The sequence below is a fragment of the Argentina silus genome (assembly GCF_951799395.1).
Source record: "Argentina silus genome assembly, chromosome: 3".
Lineage (NCBI taxonomy): Eukaryota > Metazoa > Chordata > Actinopteri > Argentiniformes > Argentinidae > Argentina > Argentina silus.
Window position 1 is genome coordinate 27,663,911 of NC_139657.1, and position 20,000 is coordinate 27,683,910.

The 20,000-nt window shown below is 40.8% G+C and overlaps 1 protein-coding gene across 1 annotated transcript in view; it reads left to right on the forward strand.

Annotated features, from left to right (window-relative positions):
- The window catches only part of LOC310802260 (cadherin EGF LAG seven-pass G-type receptor 1-like), a gene marked incomplete at both ends in the record, with an annotated part of 97,771 nt that overhangs the window by 53,395 nt on the left and 24,376 nt on the right, over positions 1 to 20,000 (forward strand). Inside the window, 18 exons of the mRNA XM_083666550.1 lie at positions 774 to 959; positions 1,362 to 1,475; positions 3,710 to 3,884; positions 4,170 to 4,311; positions 5,410 to 5,530; positions 6,032 to 6,215; positions 6,335 to 6,436; positions 6,951 to 7,045; positions 9,700 to 9,906; positions 11,813 to 11,996; positions 12,723 to 12,866; positions 14,561 to 14,750; positions 16,923 to 17,090; positions 17,278 to 17,404; positions 17,799 to 17,999; positions 19,060 to 19,234; positions 19,536 to 19,648; positions 19,871 to 19,950. Of these exons, the coding sequence (XP_083522676.1) occupies positions 774 to 959; positions 1,362 to 1,475; positions 3,710 to 3,884; positions 4,170 to 4,311; positions 5,410 to 5,530; positions 6,032 to 6,215; positions 6,335 to 6,436; positions 6,951 to 7,045; positions 9,700 to 9,906; positions 11,813 to 11,996; positions 12,723 to 12,866; positions 14,561 to 14,750; positions 16,923 to 17,090; positions 17,278 to 17,404; positions 17,799 to 17,999; positions 19,060 to 19,234; positions 19,536 to 19,648; positions 19,871 to 19,950 (2,708 nt within the window). The remainder of the gene's footprint in view (positions 1 to 773; positions 960 to 1,361; positions 1,476 to 3,709; positions 3,885 to 4,169; positions 4,312 to 5,409; positions 5,531 to 6,031; positions 6,216 to 6,334; positions 6,437 to 6,950; positions 7,046 to 9,699; positions 9,907 to 11,812; positions 11,997 to 12,722; positions 12,867 to 14,560; positions 14,751 to 16,922; positions 17,091 to 17,277; positions 17,405 to 17,798; positions 18,000 to 19,059; positions 19,235 to 19,535; positions 19,649 to 19,870; positions 19,951 to 20,000) is intronic.

Sequence of the window (20,000 nt, forward strand, 5' to 3'; positions counted from 1 at the left end):
ACTGTAAGTGTTGTTGTTAACAAAAACGTAACATTTGAGACAGGAAGGCTGGGTGTTATGAAAATTATATTAAAAGTATATTAACATTATATTCTAAACATACTTAATTTAATTTTTATTGGGATTCTTTCAGGATATTCTACAAATGTTTTTGTTCAAAGCTTACGGCTTTAAGGACATGACATTCAAGTATGCTTTTTGTAAGCATACTACAATACAGATTAAATTACATGACAATGACGTATATTTTTTGTAAGCATACTAAAGTACAATTTAAAACACAAAACTATACTGTCAGTAAGTACACAAAAAATCAGTACAACTTTGTGTACTTGAAATAAGTATAGAAAAACATGAATACATTTTTGGCATATTAATTACTCCTTTAATCTAGTGTGTTCCACAAGGAGTTACGTGGAACACACACACACACACACACACACACACTTTAACTCTTAGTGTGTTCCACTTAGCCGAAGAAATCTATCAAGTCTATAGCACCCCAAATCCAGCGCTTCCAACCAGTGGTCCAGGCTGGACTAAGGGTTAGCAAGAGTCTTGGCTATTGCTACAGTATTCTAAATGCTAAATGCAAATTGTTAGTGGCTTTCAGACTGGCTCTAGCAAGTCTAACCCAAGCCAGTATAGTGGAAGAAACTGCAATCGGGTGTAGAAGAGGCACATATCCGGTTATCAAAGAAATATCTTGACAAAAATCTCTGTTTCACTCTCTCCCTCTGTCCCTCTTTCTGCCCCAACGTCCGTGTCTCCAGATCAGCAGCAGACATGTGCGTTTCCAGGTGTTCCTGGGGGTAAAGAGAGTGGCCCTTCTGGACTTCCCTCACATCTGGGTGAGTGACGGGCAGTGGCACCATATCCTGGTGGAGCTGAAGAGTGTCAAAGACGGCAAGGACATCAAGTACATGGCCCTGGTGTCTCTCGACTATGGCATGTCCCAGGTACCGTGCTAACCGACGTTAGTGTGTGTGTTGTCAGTTCACAGATCAGGACATTGTATTTTCAATGTGGACACTTGGGGTGTACACTGCAGTGCCTTGTGTGTGATAGTGTTTGTATTATAGTGTAGTGTGTATGAAATATAGAGCAGGGACTTTAGTCTAAATAACATGACAATAATAGTGATAGTATTTCTAATGTTACTGTTGATATTACCATGTTGTTACGTTGATAATAAATGCACAGTAATACTATTCATTTACTCTTTAAGACAGCTATTGTGTGCCAGAATTCTTACCATCGCTGTGTAATCCAGTGGGGCAGTGAGGATTTGGCATAGTAGATATGGTATATAACACATATTTTCTGTAATAGTGTTCTCTTTTTGTGGCTCTGTTCCATAGAGGTCAGTGGAGATAGGGAACGAGCTACCAGGCCTGAGGCTGAGGAGTCTCTTTGTAGGGGGGCTGATGAAGAAAGACGGGACAGTCCAGAATGGGCTAAAGGGCTGCATGCAGGTGAGTTTTAGAATCAGGAATGTAGTGGTGGTAAAAAAGAAAATCCAATTCTGGACAGTGTTGGAGATGAAAGGTGTTGTCATGTCATCCTAAATGCTAAAGACCAAAACATAAATGTAGCATAAATAGGTGGGTAAATATTCAACATCCAGAAACAGGGTGTAAACTGTGTTTACATGCCTTTGTGCCCCAATGCAGTGCCATGAGTAAGTATTGGGACAGTGAAGTATTTTTTTCTTCTTTTGGCACTATACTCCAAAAGTTTGGATTTGATACCATGAGGTTAAAGCAGAGATTATTAGTGTTTGTTTGATGGTATATGTGTACATGTTGGTTTCACCATGAGAAAGGACAACACCTTTTATACATAGTCCCCCTATTTCAGAGCACCATAAGTCATGGGACAGATTCATATCATGTCCAAATTGAGCACTCATGTTTAGTATTTGGTTGATAATCCTTTGCCTGCAATAACTGCCTAAAGTCTGCAACTCATTGACCCCCACCAGATGCTGGGTATCTTTTCTGATGATGCTCTGCCAGGCCTGTACTGCAGCCATCTTCAATTGTTGTTTGTTTTTTCCTAAATCTTTCCTAAGTCTTTTTTCCTAAAATCTTATCATCAGGAAATGTAATGCCTGTTCAATTGGATTTAAATCTGAAGATTGACTTAGCCAGTCAAGAACCTTAACCTTTTTTAACCCTAACCCTGGAAACTCCCTAGTTGCTATGGCAGTATGTTTTGGGCCATTGTCTTACTGTATGATGAATTTGGAAGCATTTACTTGGACTCGGGCAGACAAGATGTTTCTGTGCACTTCAGAATACATTCTGCTGCTGTCATCAGCAGTTACATAATCAATTAAGACAAGTTAGCAAGTTCTAGTGGCAGCTATACGTGCCCAAACCATAACACCCCCTCCACCATGTTTCACAAATGAGGTGAAACTTTCCACTTGCAATCACTCTGGTACATGACAATATTCATCTTATCTGGTCACAATTCCCTTTTCCAGACCTCTGCAGGCTTTTTAGCAAACTGCAACCTGACCATCCTCTTTGAGGATAACTAGTGGTTTTTGAGTATAGTTAAAGGAGCAGGGCATAAGTTTGTTAGAAATACACTATTGTGTTGGAAATACACTATTATATAAGTATACTAATAAACAGATTCAATTACATGACAATAAAGTATACTTTGAGTAAGTACACAAAAGTATAAAGTCAGTACAACTTTAGTGTACTTTAAATAAGCATAGAAAAACATGAATATATTTTAAGCATATTAATTACTAATTACTTTAATGTTTTCAATACACTTTTCAGTACACCTTTTTTTCTGCTTAGGTAGTCTTTGACACATTCACGCCTACCCCTTGGAGAGTGTTCCTGGTCTGTGGGACAGTTGTTTTAGGGTTTGTATTAATTATGGTGAGCATTATTCAGTCATCCACTGTAGAAGTCTTCCTTGGCCTATCAGCCTGTTTGCGATGGCTGAGCTCACCAGTGTTTCTTTTTCTTTTTTTATGATGTTTGAAAATGTGGATTTTGGCAAGCCTAAGGTTTTGACTATTTTTCCTGATTTTTCAGCCTAATAAAGGTTTCTTTAAATGTCATTGACACCTTCTGTTGACAGACACCAATAGCAGACTAAAGGCAAATGCAAAGCCTAGAATCAGTACTCTCATATGCCTGCACAAATGATGTGACGGAACACACCTCACTTACCAGAAACACCTGTCAAGCCATTTGTCTCTTTACTTTTGGTGCCCTGAAATAGCAATATACCCTGTGTTGTCAGTATTACATGGTGAAACCAATATGTACACAAATGCCCTCAAATAAAAACTGAGAATCTTTACTTTAGCCTCATAGTCAATTGATTTAAAATCCAAACTTTTGGAGTATATGAAAAAAAAAAGATTCACTGACCATTACCCATTACCATTACACATGCACACTGCATCCCTGCCTGGAATGTGATCACATTCAATGAGATACTGTGCATACAGTTGAAAAAAGACACATTGTGATCCAATTATGTTTAGACCTGGCTGGTCACCTCAAATAGGTGGATGAGGATGTGTCACACACAGTCATTATGGAAATCTAACACATCTTCGTCAACTAAAGCAATTGTAGCGGCTTGTTTTTTAAGATACCCATCAGTCGATCATGACGTGTTCATTCAGCATTCAGTGTGGGACACTGATCATCCTCTCTGATGTCTACAGGGCGTGCGTATGGGGGAGACGTCCACTAACCTGGCCAACGTGAACATGCATCAGGGCCAGAGGATCAGAGTGGAGGAGGGCTGTGAGGTAGCTAACCCCTGTGACTCCAATGTCTGCCCAGAACACAGCCGCTGCACAGACAATTGGACCTCACACACCTGTGTGTGTCACCCTGGTAAGTCACCATGGGTCTACTTAGTGTTGACATGGTCTTGCCAGGATGTGAGGCTTTGGGCTTATTTTTTGTTGTACTTTTCTTAGATGTAGATACTGTGGTCATGCGAACAAGATTGTCTCGGTCACAAATGGACACACTTACAGTATATAGAGGAACACACACACACTCACACATACGCAAACATGTTTGATTATACACACACACACACACACACACACACACACACACACACACACACACACACACACACACACCTTACTATAACTCATGCCTCTTTCCCAGGCTACTATGGGAGGGACTGTGTGGACGCCTGTCTTCTGAATCCCTGTCAGCACTTGTCTACCTGCGTCCACCAGACCAGCTTCACCCACGGTTACGGCTGCCAGTGTGGCCACAACTACTACGGCCAGTACTGCCAGAACAAGTCAGTCCCCATCACACTGCTGTGTGTGTGTGCATGTGTGCATGCATGTGTGCGTGCATGTGTGTGTGCATGTTAGTGCTCCTCTGAGTCGGTGACGGCTCACTCAACCACACATTAAAATGTTTCACATTGTTTCTTACCTCATTGAACCCTACTGTACCACTCAGCACCAATGGTACTCTGGAGGGTGTACAATCAAAAATGCATTTTCTCACCAATGGGTAAAATAATGTGTGTAATACATGTAATATATGTTAATTGTGTAGATAATCATCTAAGAAAGCCAATGATCGAAACCGCATGTCTCTAAGATAATCCATTCAAAAGTTGGAGTTGTTACCCTTGAAGTGTGGCCAAAATTAGGGTGACTAAATCAATGGAGGCCAGAGAAAAATAGTGGTCAAAAATAGCATCCTAACTAATTAGCGCTGGGCTACTACAGTAACTCGCATTAGGCTACCTGACAGGCTCACTTTGTTTTTGAACTAGACATCTTTCTTGAATCTGCAAGACATAAAACAATACAGAGGTAAGATAGATATCAATTTTGAGACGTGACGACGCTTTTCATATTAACATATTATCTGGATGATAGGGTGGTCATATTATTGTTATTTTTCGAAGATTTCTCACAAAAACAAATATATATTTGTGAAATATCTACGGAGCAATGAGTATACCACAGGCCTTTTATTTTCAAAACCTTTTACATTTAATTCAGCTTGTATCATCCTTATTTAGCTTTTTGTGACCCACGTAAACAACTTTGAAGATGACCACAACAACATGTAAATCCTCAAAAGTTGGTGCTTTGGACAATCCTCACTTTGATATGTAAACAATGAAATTAAATGCAATAAGTAATCAAGGCATTATTTGACCAAGGTATAGACTAAACTGATTACCCTATTAGGCAAGAGTACAAATTAAATTACTGAGTGAAAACATTGCCATATTAAGCCCCCTTTACAGTAGACACCCGATAACCATGCCCAAAAGTAAAGGCCTTGTGCCTGAGTTGTTCTTGGTAGGACTAAAGGAAGGGCCTTGTGTCTGAGTTGTTCTTGATAGGACTAAAGACTGGTTCTGTTGTTCTAGAGCCAACCTGCCCTGCCCGCGTGGCTGGTGGGGGAACCCTGTCTGTGGCCCCTGTAACTGTGACACCACCAAAGGATTCTATCGGGACTGCAATAAGACCACTGGGGAGTGTCGTTGCAAGGTATGCTGTACACGATGTTCAAAGTATGTCCCTACAGTTGTACTTGTGTGTACTGTATACATCCCATTGAGGTAAGGTTTGTCGTGAAATACACCACAATAATAATTATAAAAACATGGACATGCAACTCAATCACAATATTGTGCTTTACACTTTACACCTCATACTGTATGTGTTGACAGTGGAATCACTAATCAATCATCATTTAATTCACAATTCATGATATTGCAAGAGAGTGATTTAAATGATTTTTTGGTAGTGTCTATGGGTCATCAGTTGACCCCTGATTAGGACCTCTGATGAGTGTGAACTCTTTCTGAGAATAAGCAATACAGTATTCCAGTCACATTTAAATGACATTCTTTTTAATAGTTCCAGATACACCTCTGGTTTAGTGCACACTGTCATGACAGTTCCAAGCCTTTTATCTGGAGTCAACTGTTGTTTAAAATGTGCATCTGTTTCCTTGGCCATCCCAACTCACTCCCTCTCTGTCTCCAGGATAACTACTTCAGGCCCAAGGGTGGGGACACCTGCTACCCGTGTGAATGTTACCAGCTGGGTGCCCTGTCGCGCTCCTGCAACCCACACACGGGCCAGTGCCAGTGCAGGACAGGCGTCATTGGGCGCCAATGTAACCGCTGTGACAACCCCTTTGCCGAGGTTACCTCCAGCGGGTGTATGGGTAAGCACAGCGATTGCCTTTTTCACCTGAAAGCAACATTCACTCTCTCACTCACTCACTCACTCACATGTGGATTGTGGAGTTTCAATTTGTTAACTTTTGTTCCTACCAATCACCAGTTGTATATGAGGGCTGTCCCAAGGCGTTTGATGCAGGGATCTGGTGGCCCAAGACCCAATTTGGACAACCTGCTGCCATGAAGTGTCCCAAAGGGTCAACGGGTCAGTTCCAAAAACCCTACCAAAATATCACATTTCCATCTAAAAGGAATGGCAACAGGAGTGATGCTGTCCACACACTGCAAATCGGTCTTTGGATGTATCAAAAATTCATATTTGTTAATTTACAAAATGAAGAAGAAATAAGTGAATAGTACAAGGTGAAGCAGCAATTGTGGAAGGTCCATAGCGTGATTATGAATTTCATTCATATCTAATTTAGGTGCCTTATACAATACTCTTGCAAATAAAAGCCTAATATCAATGTTGCTTAAAGTTTTTAGAAGTAAGTGTCATCTCATAAATATAGGCCTTCTACAGTCATATAATGAAATTAGCTACTGCTCACCTTGTTGATGGAATTGATATGGTAGTATTGGAAAGTTGGTAAAACATTTTTTTTTGCTATCTTTGTTGGCCATGTTCCTCAATTCGTCACTTGAAATGCGATACAGGTAAAGTGATAATCTCCTTTTCCCTCTCCTCTATTCTCTGTTCCTCCCTCCCACCTATGCAGGCACTGCCGTCCGCCACTGCAGTGATGAGAACGGATGGCTTCCTCCTGACCTCTTCAACTGCACCTCTCTCACCTTCTCCCAGCTCAAAAAAGAGGTGTGTGTATCATCTGTTTACATCAACATGCCATTTACTATACAGTAGGAGATGCTCTTGTCTTATACTGTATGAAGACAGTACTGATTGTAGATCAAGTGGAAAGAGCTACACTGTAAACCATCATTACCCCTGATTTGTTAACTGTACTCAGTTGTTTTGTGGAAACACCTTGGAACTACAAGCAAAGTAATGCTCAATTTACAAACTTTGTTAGAGATACTAAATAAGAGCTATTGTCACTCAAAAGCAATATGTTACAAACATTTTTACAAATGTTAAAAACTTAAGTACACCTCACTTCCCATCAAGGTTTGTGTCAGTACCATATAAAGATTTTGAGTAGGCTACACTTTTGGAAAAGTTAAGTTAAGTTCACCTAACTCAATATATCTGTGTTAGCAATGCCTGGGGTGTACAGTGTCCTCCATAAGTATTGGAAAGAGGAAGCATGTTGTCTTCTTCTTATACTCCAACAGTTTAGATTTGAAATCAAACAATTACTATGGGGTCAAAGTCGAGATTCTCATCTTTAATTCAATGTTTTCTGCTTCATCAAATTGATTTCACCATTTAGAAATCACAACCCACAACTCATTTTAAAATTGTTGTTTTTTTTAAGTGTTTTTCTTGCGTTGAATGGGTCAGTCCCACTCTTATATTTTTCATTTATTGGATAGAGATAGTGAAGAAAGACAGGAAAGTAGGGAAGAGAGGGTATGTCAGCAGAGCATAGGCCGGATTCGATCCCATGCCGACATGGGCATATGTGTGCATTGTAGGCCATGGTGCTAGACCACTGGACCACCCCAGGCCACAACTCACTTTATCAATGAAATGTTCACTAGTAGTTGACAATTACAGCAGCAAGAGACCAAGCTCTTAAGTTGGAGCCCATCGTCCTCTTGCTGGCAGTTCAGAGTAATTTGTACTTGCAGATAAGATGACTATCTTTGCCAAACAGTTGTCCACTGAGTCAAATCAGGGCTAAGCAAAGCATGCCAGGTACAGTGGGGGAAATAATTATTTGATCCCCTGCTGATTTTGTTAGTTTGCCCGATTACAAAGAAATGAGCGGTCTATAATTTTTATGGTACTTTTAGTTTAACAAATAGAGACAGAATATCAACAAAGAAGTCCAGAAAAAACACATTATATAAAGTTATAAATTCATTTGCATTTGATCGAAGGAAATAAGTATTTGATCCCCTACAAACCAGTAAGAATTCTGGCTCATACAGACCGGTTATATGCCCATGAGGCACACAGATTAGTCCTGTCACTTTAGGAAAAGTACTCCTAATCTCTGCTTGTTATGGGTATAAAAGACACCTGTCAATAGAATCAATCTCTTCCATTCCAACCTCTCCACCACCATGGGCAAGACCAAAGAACATTCAAAGGACATCAGGGTAAGAGTTGTAGACCTGCACAAGGCTGGAATGGGCTACAAGACCATCAGCAAGAAGCTTGGTGAGAAGGAGACAACTGTTGGTGCAATTATTAGAAAATGGAAGAAATACAAAATAACCATCAATCGCCCTCGGCCTGGAGCTCCATGCAAGATCTTGCCTCGTGGGGTAAGGATGATCATGAGAAGGGTGAGGGATCAGCCCAGAACTACACGGGAGGAGCTTGGTAATGATCTCAAGGCAGCTGGGACCACAGTCACCAAGAAAACCATTGGTAACACACTACACCGTAACGGATTGAAATCCTGCAGTGCCTGCAAGGTCCCCCTGCTCAAGAAGGCACATGTACAGGCCCATCTGAAGTTTGCCAATGAACACCTAAATGATTCAGAGAAGGCTTGGGAGAAGGTGATGTGGTCAGATGAGACCAAAATTGAACTCTTTGGCATAAATTCGACTCTTTGTGTTTGGAGGGAGAGAAATGCTGAATGCTACAATCCCAAGAACACCATCCCCACCGTCAAACACGGAGGTGGAAACATTATGCTTTGGGGTTGTTTCTCTGCTAAGGGTACAGGACGACTTCACTGCATTGAGGGGCCAATGGACGGGACCATGTACCGTAAGATCTTGGACGAGAACCTCCTTCCCTCAGCCCGAGCACTGAGGATGGGTCGTGGATGGGTCTTCCAACATGACAATGACCCAAAACATACGGCCAAGGCAACAAAGGAGTGGCTCAAGAAGGTCATGGAGTGGCCTAGCTAGTCTCCAGACCTTAATCCTATAGAAAATTTGTGGAGGGTGCTGAAGCTTCGAGTTGCCAAGCAAAAGCCTTGAAACCTTCAGGATTTGGAGAGGATCTGTAAAGAGGAGTGGACCAAAATCCCTCCTGAAATGTGTGCAAACCTGATGACCAACTACAAGAAACGTCTGACTTCTGTGCTTGCCAACAAGGGTTTCTCCACCAAGTACTAAGTCATGTTTTGCTTGGGGATCAAATACTTATTTCCTTCGATCAAATGCAAATTAATTTATAACTTTATAACTTTTTTAGATATTCTGTGTCTATTTGTTAAAATAAAAGTACCATAAAAATTATAGACCGCTCATTTCTTTGTAATCGGGCAAACTAACAAAATCAGCAGGGGATCAAATAATTATTTCCCCCACTGTATATGTGTCTTTGCCACACTTGGGTTTTACCTTCCACTCCCCCTCTAACTTCTATGTAACCTTTAGGAGGAGCTGCACCGCAACGGTTCCAAGATGGACAGCGGAAGGTCGAGGGGCGTGGCCAGCATGCTGGGGAGTGCCGCCAACCACACGGTGGCTCTCCATGGCAACGACGTGAAGACGACCTACAGCCTGCTCACCGGCCTGCTCCAGTATGAGAGCCAGCAGCAGGGCTTCGACATGGCCGCCACACATGACGTGCACTTCCACGAGGTGCACTGCCAGAAATGCGTGGCTTCAAATTTGATTCATGTTGGATAATACAGTGCTATGTAGTGTCATTATATGTCCTGCCTCAGATCTCACAGGGTGGAATCCTAAACGAGATCTGTGCAAGTAAATCTGATGTTCATGTAAATCTTGCGTCGATGTCAATGGGAAATTTGCTTGATGATTCGAGTTACTGCTGAAGATCTGAAGTTAGGATTCCACCGACAGTGAATCTATGAAATACATCATCACACATCAATAACTATATGCAAAGCAATTTGAGAGTTGAGGAAGGATATAGTCCTAGATGTATTTTCTTCTCGAGAAGAGCCATAAGAGGAACTTGCACACCCTCAATTTCTCTACTCTAGAATGCATTCACCTTATTTTCTCTCACAATTTCTTAAGACTTGCTTAAAGTTTTGACACACATTGTTTGACTAAACTGCTTTTAGATCCTACTCTCTTTAAGTCGCCAATGGTCTCCAAAATCCTGCTTATAGCTGGTATAGGTTTGCTAACAGTCTGTTTTCCCAGTTGGAGATGTCTCCTCAGGGCTTGTTAAGGTGGAGCCTAGGGGCAGTTGGGGATTAAGTGAAAGTAATACAGCGTAGTGATTAGCATGTTCTCTATGAGCTTTATTAGGGTCATGACCAAAATGCGCTAATGGCTAAGCTAAATGGTAAGAGTGAGCATTCTTGGCACAGACCCCAGCTCATTGGTGTGGTTTAGGTGTCAGAATGTGCAGCTGGAAGGGTTTAGGGGGTCAAGGACCAATCTTGACAGAGGTTATTGGGTGATTGGGCCAATGGGAACTGCTCTACAGGGGTGGTTGGCATTGCGCCAGAGAGCACAGGTGTGATCATGAGAGTATGTCTATTGTGTTGGCCCCCTTCCTTTGTAGGGTCAACTTTCTTTTCCTTCCTCTGTTCTTTTTTCCTTCTCCCTTTCTCTCACTCTACAGTGCGTTTCGGAAAGTATTCAGACCCCTTCACTTTTTCCACATTTTGTTGTGTTATAGACTCAATTTAAAATGGATTCAATTAAAATAATTTGCCATCAATCCACACACAATAACCCAGAATGACAAAGTAAAAACAGGTTTTTAGAAATTTCAGTAAATTTATTAAAATTGAAATACAGAAATACCTCCTGTACATAAGTATTCAGGCCCTTTGATATGACACTCTTAAAAATCCTTGCATTAAGATGGACTCAGTTCAACTTATTGAGTGATTTGTTGATGACATTTTTGCATTTTAGCTAATTTTAAGAGTGTCATAGCAAAGGGTCTGAATACTTATGTACATGAAGTATTTCTGTGTTTCAATTTGAATACATTTACTGAAATTTACAAAAACTATTGTGTGTGGACTAATGGCAAATTCTTTTAATTTAATCCATTTTAAATTGAGTCTATAACTATATTAAAATGTGGAAAAGGTGAAGGGGTCTGAATACTTTCCAAAGGCACTATGTGTATGTTCGGCATTAATATGTAATTTAGCATTCTTTATCTGTGATATATGATACATACACAGTGTCTTAAAATAGTACAAAACTAAATCTGAAATTGCGCATGGGGTGAATACTTATCTAAAGCCCTGTCATCACTTTGGTCTCTGTTAGGTAGGTACTATGATAAAACAGCATTCTTCAGTCTTGGTCCTGGGAGCCCTCAGGGTGTGCATGCAGGCTGTTGTTCCAGCACAGCACTAGTGCACCTGATTCAACTAAACAAGGGTTTCATTAGGGCTAGAGGAGAAGCTTGCCACCCTGTGAGTCCTCCAAACCAAGTTTAAAGAACACTGTGTTATAGTATAGTTTGTTATGGTGTGGTATAGTAGAGGGGAGCTCAGCATGATATAGCTGTGATTGAGGTGTATGATGGCTCTGATAAATATTCTAGAACATAATCCGAGCGGGCAGCGCCATCCTGGACCCAGCCAACAGGGGTCACTGGGACCAGATCCAGCGGTCCGAAGGTGGCACAGCCCTTCTTCTGAGGAGCTTTGAGGAATATGCCCAAAACATGGCCCAGAACATGAGGAGGACTTACCTGAAACCCTTCACCGTTGTCACTGACAACATGAGTGAGTCCACCTACTTCCCCAGAATACTGTTGTATAGTCATAGGAATACAGCATTCACAGGTTCCCTGACATAAGCCTTCATAACAGTGTAATAATAATAGCATACTGAGGTTATGACAATCTGACGATACAGTTATTGTCCCCCACCAATGAAACTGTCCGTATGTCAAAAGCTTTTTCTCCAACACCACTTTTTTGATGAAAATGTATAGGCCCAATTTTAACTAAACTACGGTGAAGTACACTTCTTGCCATCGAGATTGTTTAGGATTATTTGTAACTAAATAATTTGCCTGTGCAAATATTTTATTTCAGCTAACAAATTTGGGAATACTATTTTGACAAATCAAAAATATAAGCAAGAAAAATTGTCTGTGCAAATATTTTGTCTTAACCTATTGGTGAATTTTTTGTTTGAAGTAACAGCATTTTATATCAATACAGAGTTGGTACGATAGTAGCCTAATGGCGCCCAAATTATTTTTGTCTTTTATCACAGAAGGTGATCACACCAAGAGAAAAGCCCTCCATCCATGAAAAACGTCTTGCTTCATTTACAGGTTTCTCCATCACCCTCCTTTAATAGAGGGGCACTGTGTCATTCGTGGGGGACAACATGTTTACTGTACATTTGTTTTCTATTTGTGGCTGTTAAAAAAATGCTCACCAACGCAACTTTCTTGCGACAACAGGCATATCTTATGTCCATTCTCTCCACATTATCAGTTGTCTCTATGGACTACCTGGACCAATTAAGTCCAGATCAGTCAAGGATCCCACGTTTTGAGGAGATCCAGGAGGCTTATCCCAAAGACTTGGAGTCCTCCGTCCTGTTCCCAGAATTCCCCACACAGACAGAGATGGTCAAAGGTACAGTTTATTCAACATTAAAGGTATACTTCATCATAAAATGAAAGTTTACCAGGTGATTTTATACTTAAAAGGTCTATAAAATCAATATGGAATTTTCATGGTGCCTGCTGTCTATATCCCTAAATGTGTTAAACCAGGTGGACTCTCACAAACATAGATGATTCGAACCGATGCATCACCCTGTCTTGATGCAATGCATACTGCAAAAGCAGACTTGATGTGAACAAGCCCCCTCTCAACCTTCCTTACAATGTTTGTTTCAGCTGTAATCATCTCATGTGCCGAGTAAAAGCTTTAAAAACATAAGGACAATTTGGACACGATAACCAGGGGCTGTCTATTCTTTAAAAAGATTTGGAATTTCAAACCGAGAAATAATAATGTATTATGTAGCTATTATTTAAAATATTCCCAGTATGGTCAGTATGGTCAGTAAGTATGGTCCCAAAGACAACTTGCGCATTGTCATTGTTCACAGCATCCTGCATTTCCATTGGTTGACATTCTTAATCGCACCATAGCACATCTCATACTGCACAAGTATTAAGGAGCCACACCCAAAAAGTCTGACATGTCAGAATTCAAATAGAACTTGATGCCGTCTTCTCTTCATGTCATTAACCAACTCTGCACGAGTCAAGGCGTCAAGTTCAGCGCAGATGACCCGTGTTCACAGAAAATATGTAAATGCCGTTGTGAGAACAAATTCGTGGATGAAATCGTGCATTGTCTGCAGGCTTAGATTCCAAATGGGAAACCATCTATTTTCATCTAAAACTTTACCCAAATTAACGTTTTGCTATGAACTATCCATTGAATTCTAGCCTGCATGTGGAGAGACTTTGATGTGTCTCATTGTTCATAGGATGCCAATAGGTTGATACAATACCTTGAGCTTTGATTAGGAGCAATTGACCAGGGTTCAGTTTCTCAAAAGTTTTGTAGATTAAGTAGTACTTAATTTCTTCTGACAACCCAACTGCAAAGCCACAAGAGAGTAACAATTGTAAAAACGTTTGCAGGTCAGTCTTCTGTGTGTATGTTAAAATATGTTTTGCTGGTCTAGGGGAGAAGTGTGTAGAAAGCTTTTGAGAAACTCATCCCAGTTAATGTTCCTCGGCATAATCCTTAATAACAGTGTAATACCAATAGCATACTATAGGTTATATTGTACATAATAGGTTATGACAATATAAGGATACAGTTAACATTCACCCTTATTTTCTATGTGTGGCTCAGAGTTTCAAATGTAGAAATGTTCAATGTACTAAAGAAGACTTTCAAATGGTTTAAAGAAGCAATCTGGGATTGGTACATCCATTTTTGGACTATAAACTTATAGGGTTATGATTAGGGATATATAGCTGTTGATTCTGAAACTTATAAATGCCTCATGATCTTAGTTCAACTTTCTAACCCCATCAAAACCTGATCTATAAGCTTGTTTTACTTAATTGTAAACAAACACTGTATAGATTAAAAGCATGGCTAAAACTCATCATTCTAAAACTCATCATTTTGATCTCATAGATGGTTATTTTAAACTAACTAATGTGTATTTATTTAATTATACACATATTCCATGTTTGTTTCCAACAAATTAAAAATAGGTCCATGTAAATTATTTAAGCTGAATTAACATACACTATTATATAAAACATGTTTTAAAATGTGGTTTTTGATAAATACAGCCGAGTCCACAGCGATGGCCACAGATGAACCGTCTGTTCAGACCGACTCCATCACCACCAATCACACATCCACAAAGAAGAAGCGTCATGCCGAGGTCCTAGGCCCTCTCCCGGTTGCCGTGGTGATCATCTACAAAACTCTGGGACAGCTGCTGCCTGAGAACTACGACTCTGATCGCAGAAGCCTGAGGTACAGTAATGTATTTTTTTTATTATTTAAACCTTTATTTATCCAGCTTTTTGGGGGGCATTTCGGAGCAAATTGCATCTGTCTGTTATGGGCTTTCTATTGAATATCTGCTAGAGACCATGGTAAACCAACGGGACATCCAACCCTCCCTGAGTTGAATACGTGACTAAAGAGATAGCACACTAATAGGTGTCTTGAAAGGAAAGATAGTTTACACTGTTGGATTTACATCAAAGTTATTAGGTAACCTTCTTTGGAAAGTTGAAAGATCCTTTTCAACCCATGTTGATGCAATCAGTGTTAAGGATGGGTTTGATTATTTGATTAATCGATAAGTTAATCAAGCTGGGCCAAATTAATTTTAAAGATATATAATCGTTAATCAAAAAAGACCACTTTTTCCTTACTGTAAGCAGCACAGCTAGAGCAAGCCAAGATCTGCATCCGGATGTGGCCCATGTACATCTTCATTCCCCGGGCCAGAAGTGGGTGGGCTCTGGCTGCCATTCCTGAGCCTTTGCCATGAAAAGGCCAGACCTTGGCTAGCATGTGCATGCGGCCCATATACGACTTTGTTGCCTGGGCCAGAAGTGGACCGACTCTGGCTGTCATACCTGAGCCTGATCTTTGCCTTGAAAAGACCAGATCTTGGCTAGTATGTGGATGTGGCCCAGTTATCACTTGATAAATGGTCCAGATATGGGCCAGGTCTGGTTGCTTGAGACTTAGATGTGGTAACCATTTCTGGGCCATAATTCCAAGTGGTAACTCGGCCACATCCACAAGTTGGCTAAGATTTGGCATTTTCATCGTGATGATTGGGTTTAGGTTCGGCCACCAGAGCCGGTCCACTTCTGGCCCAAGAAACAAACATTCTGGCCCAAGCTTGGCCTATTTGTGGCAACAACCCGGCTTATTTATGGCAATCAGCCCTGTTCTACTCAAAATGTGGTCAAGATCTGGAAATTGTACAGCAACCAGATCAGGCCAACATGATTTCCTTTTCCAACCATAACAGGCCCATTTATAGATGTATTATTGTGTGCTGAAATCCAGCCTTATGTATGGTAACCAGTTCATGGTTGCATTGTCAGAGATTTTACATTTGTATAGTAACTATAGTTATGGTCCTTTATTCCAAGTGGGATGCATCAACATCCAAGGAACTGCCCAACATCCACAGCATACCAGTGTATGGATTGGGCATGTATGGGTTCCACTGGAACTGGCTCACTTGTCTTCATTGATGATGAGCAGCAGCATGAATTCTGAAATGTACAGAAACATCTTGTCACCCGAAGTACAAGCAAATGCCTCCAAACTCATTGGATGGCACTTCATCTTAAAGCAGGACCATGATAAAACATACTGCCATAGCAGTGCCAAAAAGTTGTTGACTGGCCAAGTCAATCTTCAGATTTAAATCCTATTGAACATGCATTTCATTTGCTGAAGAGGAGACTTAAGGTAAAACGTCGTGAAAACAAACAACAACTGAAGATGGCTGCAGTGCAGCCCTGGCAGAGCATCACCAGAGAAAATACCCAGTGTCTGGTGAGGTTAAGGGGTCGCTGACGTCAGGCAGCAATTGCTTTTTCATTTACCCTAGCAACCATAAACTTATTGATTTTCATAAACTTAAGTCCGACCCATCCCTAATCAGTGTTCTGTTTCTTTTAGACAGTGTTGATGCACATTTAATCATTTCTAATGCATTTTAGGAATAAAAAAGGTTTACATTTTCTCTTGTCTTATCAACAGACCACAGGGTTAGTTTAATACGTTAATTAATTGTTCAGAATATCATATACGGCAACGGCACCAATGTACACAGCACAATATTCCATGTGCTTACCTTGCACATTGTTATGCAAACAGACATGCAATAAAGTCCAAATATTGAGATGTTCTGTATGAAATAGCTTAACTGAACTCTCTGGGTCCCACAAGCTCCTTAGAGTTTGCAGGCCGTCCCTCAGTGATGTGTGTGTGTGTGTGTGTGTGTGTGTGTGTGTGTGTGTGTGTGAGAGAGAGAGTGCTTGTGTTCTTGTTTGCTTCTAGTATCTAGTCATAGATTTCAGTATTGGTAATGTTACTACCACATGTTCACTTTGCATAAGGGTCTTCTAAATAACTGAATTGAAACTGTGAAATTGTGACGTGTTTATTTAGACTCCCCAACCGGCCGGTCATAAACAGCCCCATCGTGAGCACGGTTGTCTACAGTGAGGGTGTGCCTCTGAATGCACCTCTAGAACACCCCATCACACTGGAATACAGACTACTGGAGACGGAGGAGCGAACCAAACCAGTCTGTGTCTTCTGGAATCACTCCATTGCGTAAGGCTAAGTGGCTCAAACACTACTCACATTCACACTGTCGGTATAGGATTGAGGATATACTGTATATAGTATGTAGCTTGTATGATTGCATTGCATGACTGATGCAAGTGATATAGAAACAAATGGCTTTAAACTGCTATCCCATGCTTGGAGCCTGATAATATGTTTGTACATTAATGTCCAGGGTTCAAGGGACAGGAGGCTGGTCTGCCAAGGGCTGTGAGCTGGTGTTCAGGAATAGCAGCCACATCAGCTGCCAGTGCACTCACATGACCAGCTCTGCCGTGCTCATGGACATTTCGAAGAGAGAGGTACAGTCTTGCAATTTACTTCAGACATTTTGATATGGAAGCCATGCTTTATATATTACAATTACACTGTGGCCTCTCCACAAAGGCAAACATTTTGGTTTATGACCTTTTCTCAGAACGAAACAGTGTTAAGAAAAAGTGCAGAGATTTGTGCTGAATTAAATAATGAAATTAACCATGTCTTTAATTTCCAGACAGCAGGGAAGCTTTATGTGTTGATAATCACATATCTATGTAATTCATTATCACTATTACTAGCTATGATAACATGACAGTTTACAGTTAACATTTGCATAAGAGTTCATTTTCTTAAAATATTTTATATTATGCTATTTTAGAGCCTTCTTAGTTTGATATACCAGTCTAAGTTCCTGGCATGTCTCTTCCCCCTCAGCACGGAGAAGTACTACCCCTGAAGATCATCACCTACACCTCAGTCTCGGCCTCACTGGTGGCCCTCCTTATAACCTTCCTGCTGCTGGCTGTCCTCCGGAAGCTGCGCTCCAACCTGCACAGCATCCACAAGAACCTGGTGGCCTCCATTTTCCTCTCCGAGCTCATCTTCCTTTTCGGAATCAACCAGACTGAGAATGCGGTGAGGCACCAACACAGATCCCTGAAGCACGCCTTCATGAACTGTTATGATAATGATACAGGATTTAGGGGGAGGTCTGTTAGTAAGTATTGATGTGTCGGAAGGGTTTTAAAGCTGACTTGAATCACCCAGGTGTATGCCACCCAACACGTTTGGGTTGTCTGAATAGGTTAAGTTAATTAATTAACTTAAAAGCGCCAGTTTTGCTTTTTACCAAATGGGTCACTGTTGATGTGAAGCCTGTTATGCTTCAGGTTTGTTGATAAGTAATGACGGGTGCTGTTGAGAGAGTTAGGGAGGGTTGATAATTCATAATCAATTGTTATTCTGGCTCAATGGTAACAGAGCTTAGGTCTTGTCAACACATTAGTATGTTGAGTAGAGGGCCTTAGCAATCCTGTGTTTCTATACAGTAGATAAACCGCTTCTGAACCGAAAGCCCATACATTTTAGACAAAAACTCATAAGATTGAATTCTTTATTCAATCTTAAGCAAGTTGAACACAAAGACAAGCTTTAATTTAGATTTAAAGGAGGATTTAGCTCTTTACATTTCACAAAAAATGTTTATTTTCACTTACCTCACTGTTTTTACAATATGGCCATCCGGACATACAGTGGCTTAAGAAAGTCGTTTTTGCCATCAATCCACACACAATACCCCATAATGACAAAGCGAATACATGTTTTTAGAAATGTTTGCACATTTATTCAAATTGAAATACAGATATACCTCATTTACATAAGTATTCAGACCCTTTGCTATAACACTCTTAACATTTGCTCAAATGCAAAAATGTTTTCAACAAGTTGAATTGAGTGCAAGGAAAATAGCTCATGTGATTTCGGAATAAGTATCTTTTCTTTTTATCGTCTCTGGTTTGTGTGATATAGACCTGCAAATTGTGGGTATTGACATCGTCAGGGTCAATTTAAGATGCTCCTTTATGATGTAACATCCTACAGTGAAGAACCCTATTTTGTTTTGGTATTCAGTGCAACATTTAAGAGGGTTGACAAATCCTTGTTTGATTTTTTTTATCCTCCCAACTCTCTTCAGTTCATGTGTACACTCGTAGCCATCCTGCTCCACTACTTCTACATGTGTACATTTGCCTGGATGTTCGTGGAGGGCCTGCACATCTACCGCATGCTGACGGAGATCCGCAATATCAACCACGGACACATGAGGTTCTACTATGCCATTGGCTGGGGTATACCGGCCATTATAACTGGTGAGAGAGAGAGAGAGAGAGAGACACACACACACACAAACACACACACACACACACACACACACACACACACGTTCTTATGGAATCCCTCTAATGTTTTTATAACATAGACAGACGTTATGGCCTTCCTGAAACTCTTTCTGCTCAGGTGATTAGAGGAGCTGTCAGGTGTCTGACAACTCAAGGACAGGGATGGAGCTCCAGACATGACTAGTGCAGAGCTGGATGTACTGTGTCTAGTTAGCATTTCATTTGATACTGTAATAAATCATGAGAAAGAAGTGTGTACCCTCTCTTCCAGGATTAGCAGTAGGGCTGGACCCTCAGGGCTATGGGAACCCAGATTTCTGTTGGCTCTCTGTCCATGACACTCTCATATGGAGTATCGCAGGACCCATTGCTATTGTGGTGCTGGTAAGTGTGTGTGTGTGTGTGTGTGTGTGTGTGTGTGTGTGTGTGTGTGTGTGTATATGTTTGTGTGTGTGTGTGTGTGAGTGGGGGGGTTGAGTTTTTTCTTACAATAACATATTGGTATTGGCACTCAGCTCGCTGACATGTTTCTCTTTGTTTGAATACCTGAGCATGTTATTAAACCCTGTTATTCTGTTATTAAACCATCTCTTGCATTTCTCTCAGGTCAACATTGCCATATTCTTTCTGGCAGCCAAAGCCTCATGCGGAAAAAGACAGTGGACCCTTGAGATGTCTGGAGCAATGTGAGTGCTTTGAGCCCTACTAACACTAGTCCAGCCTATCAATTAGCTTA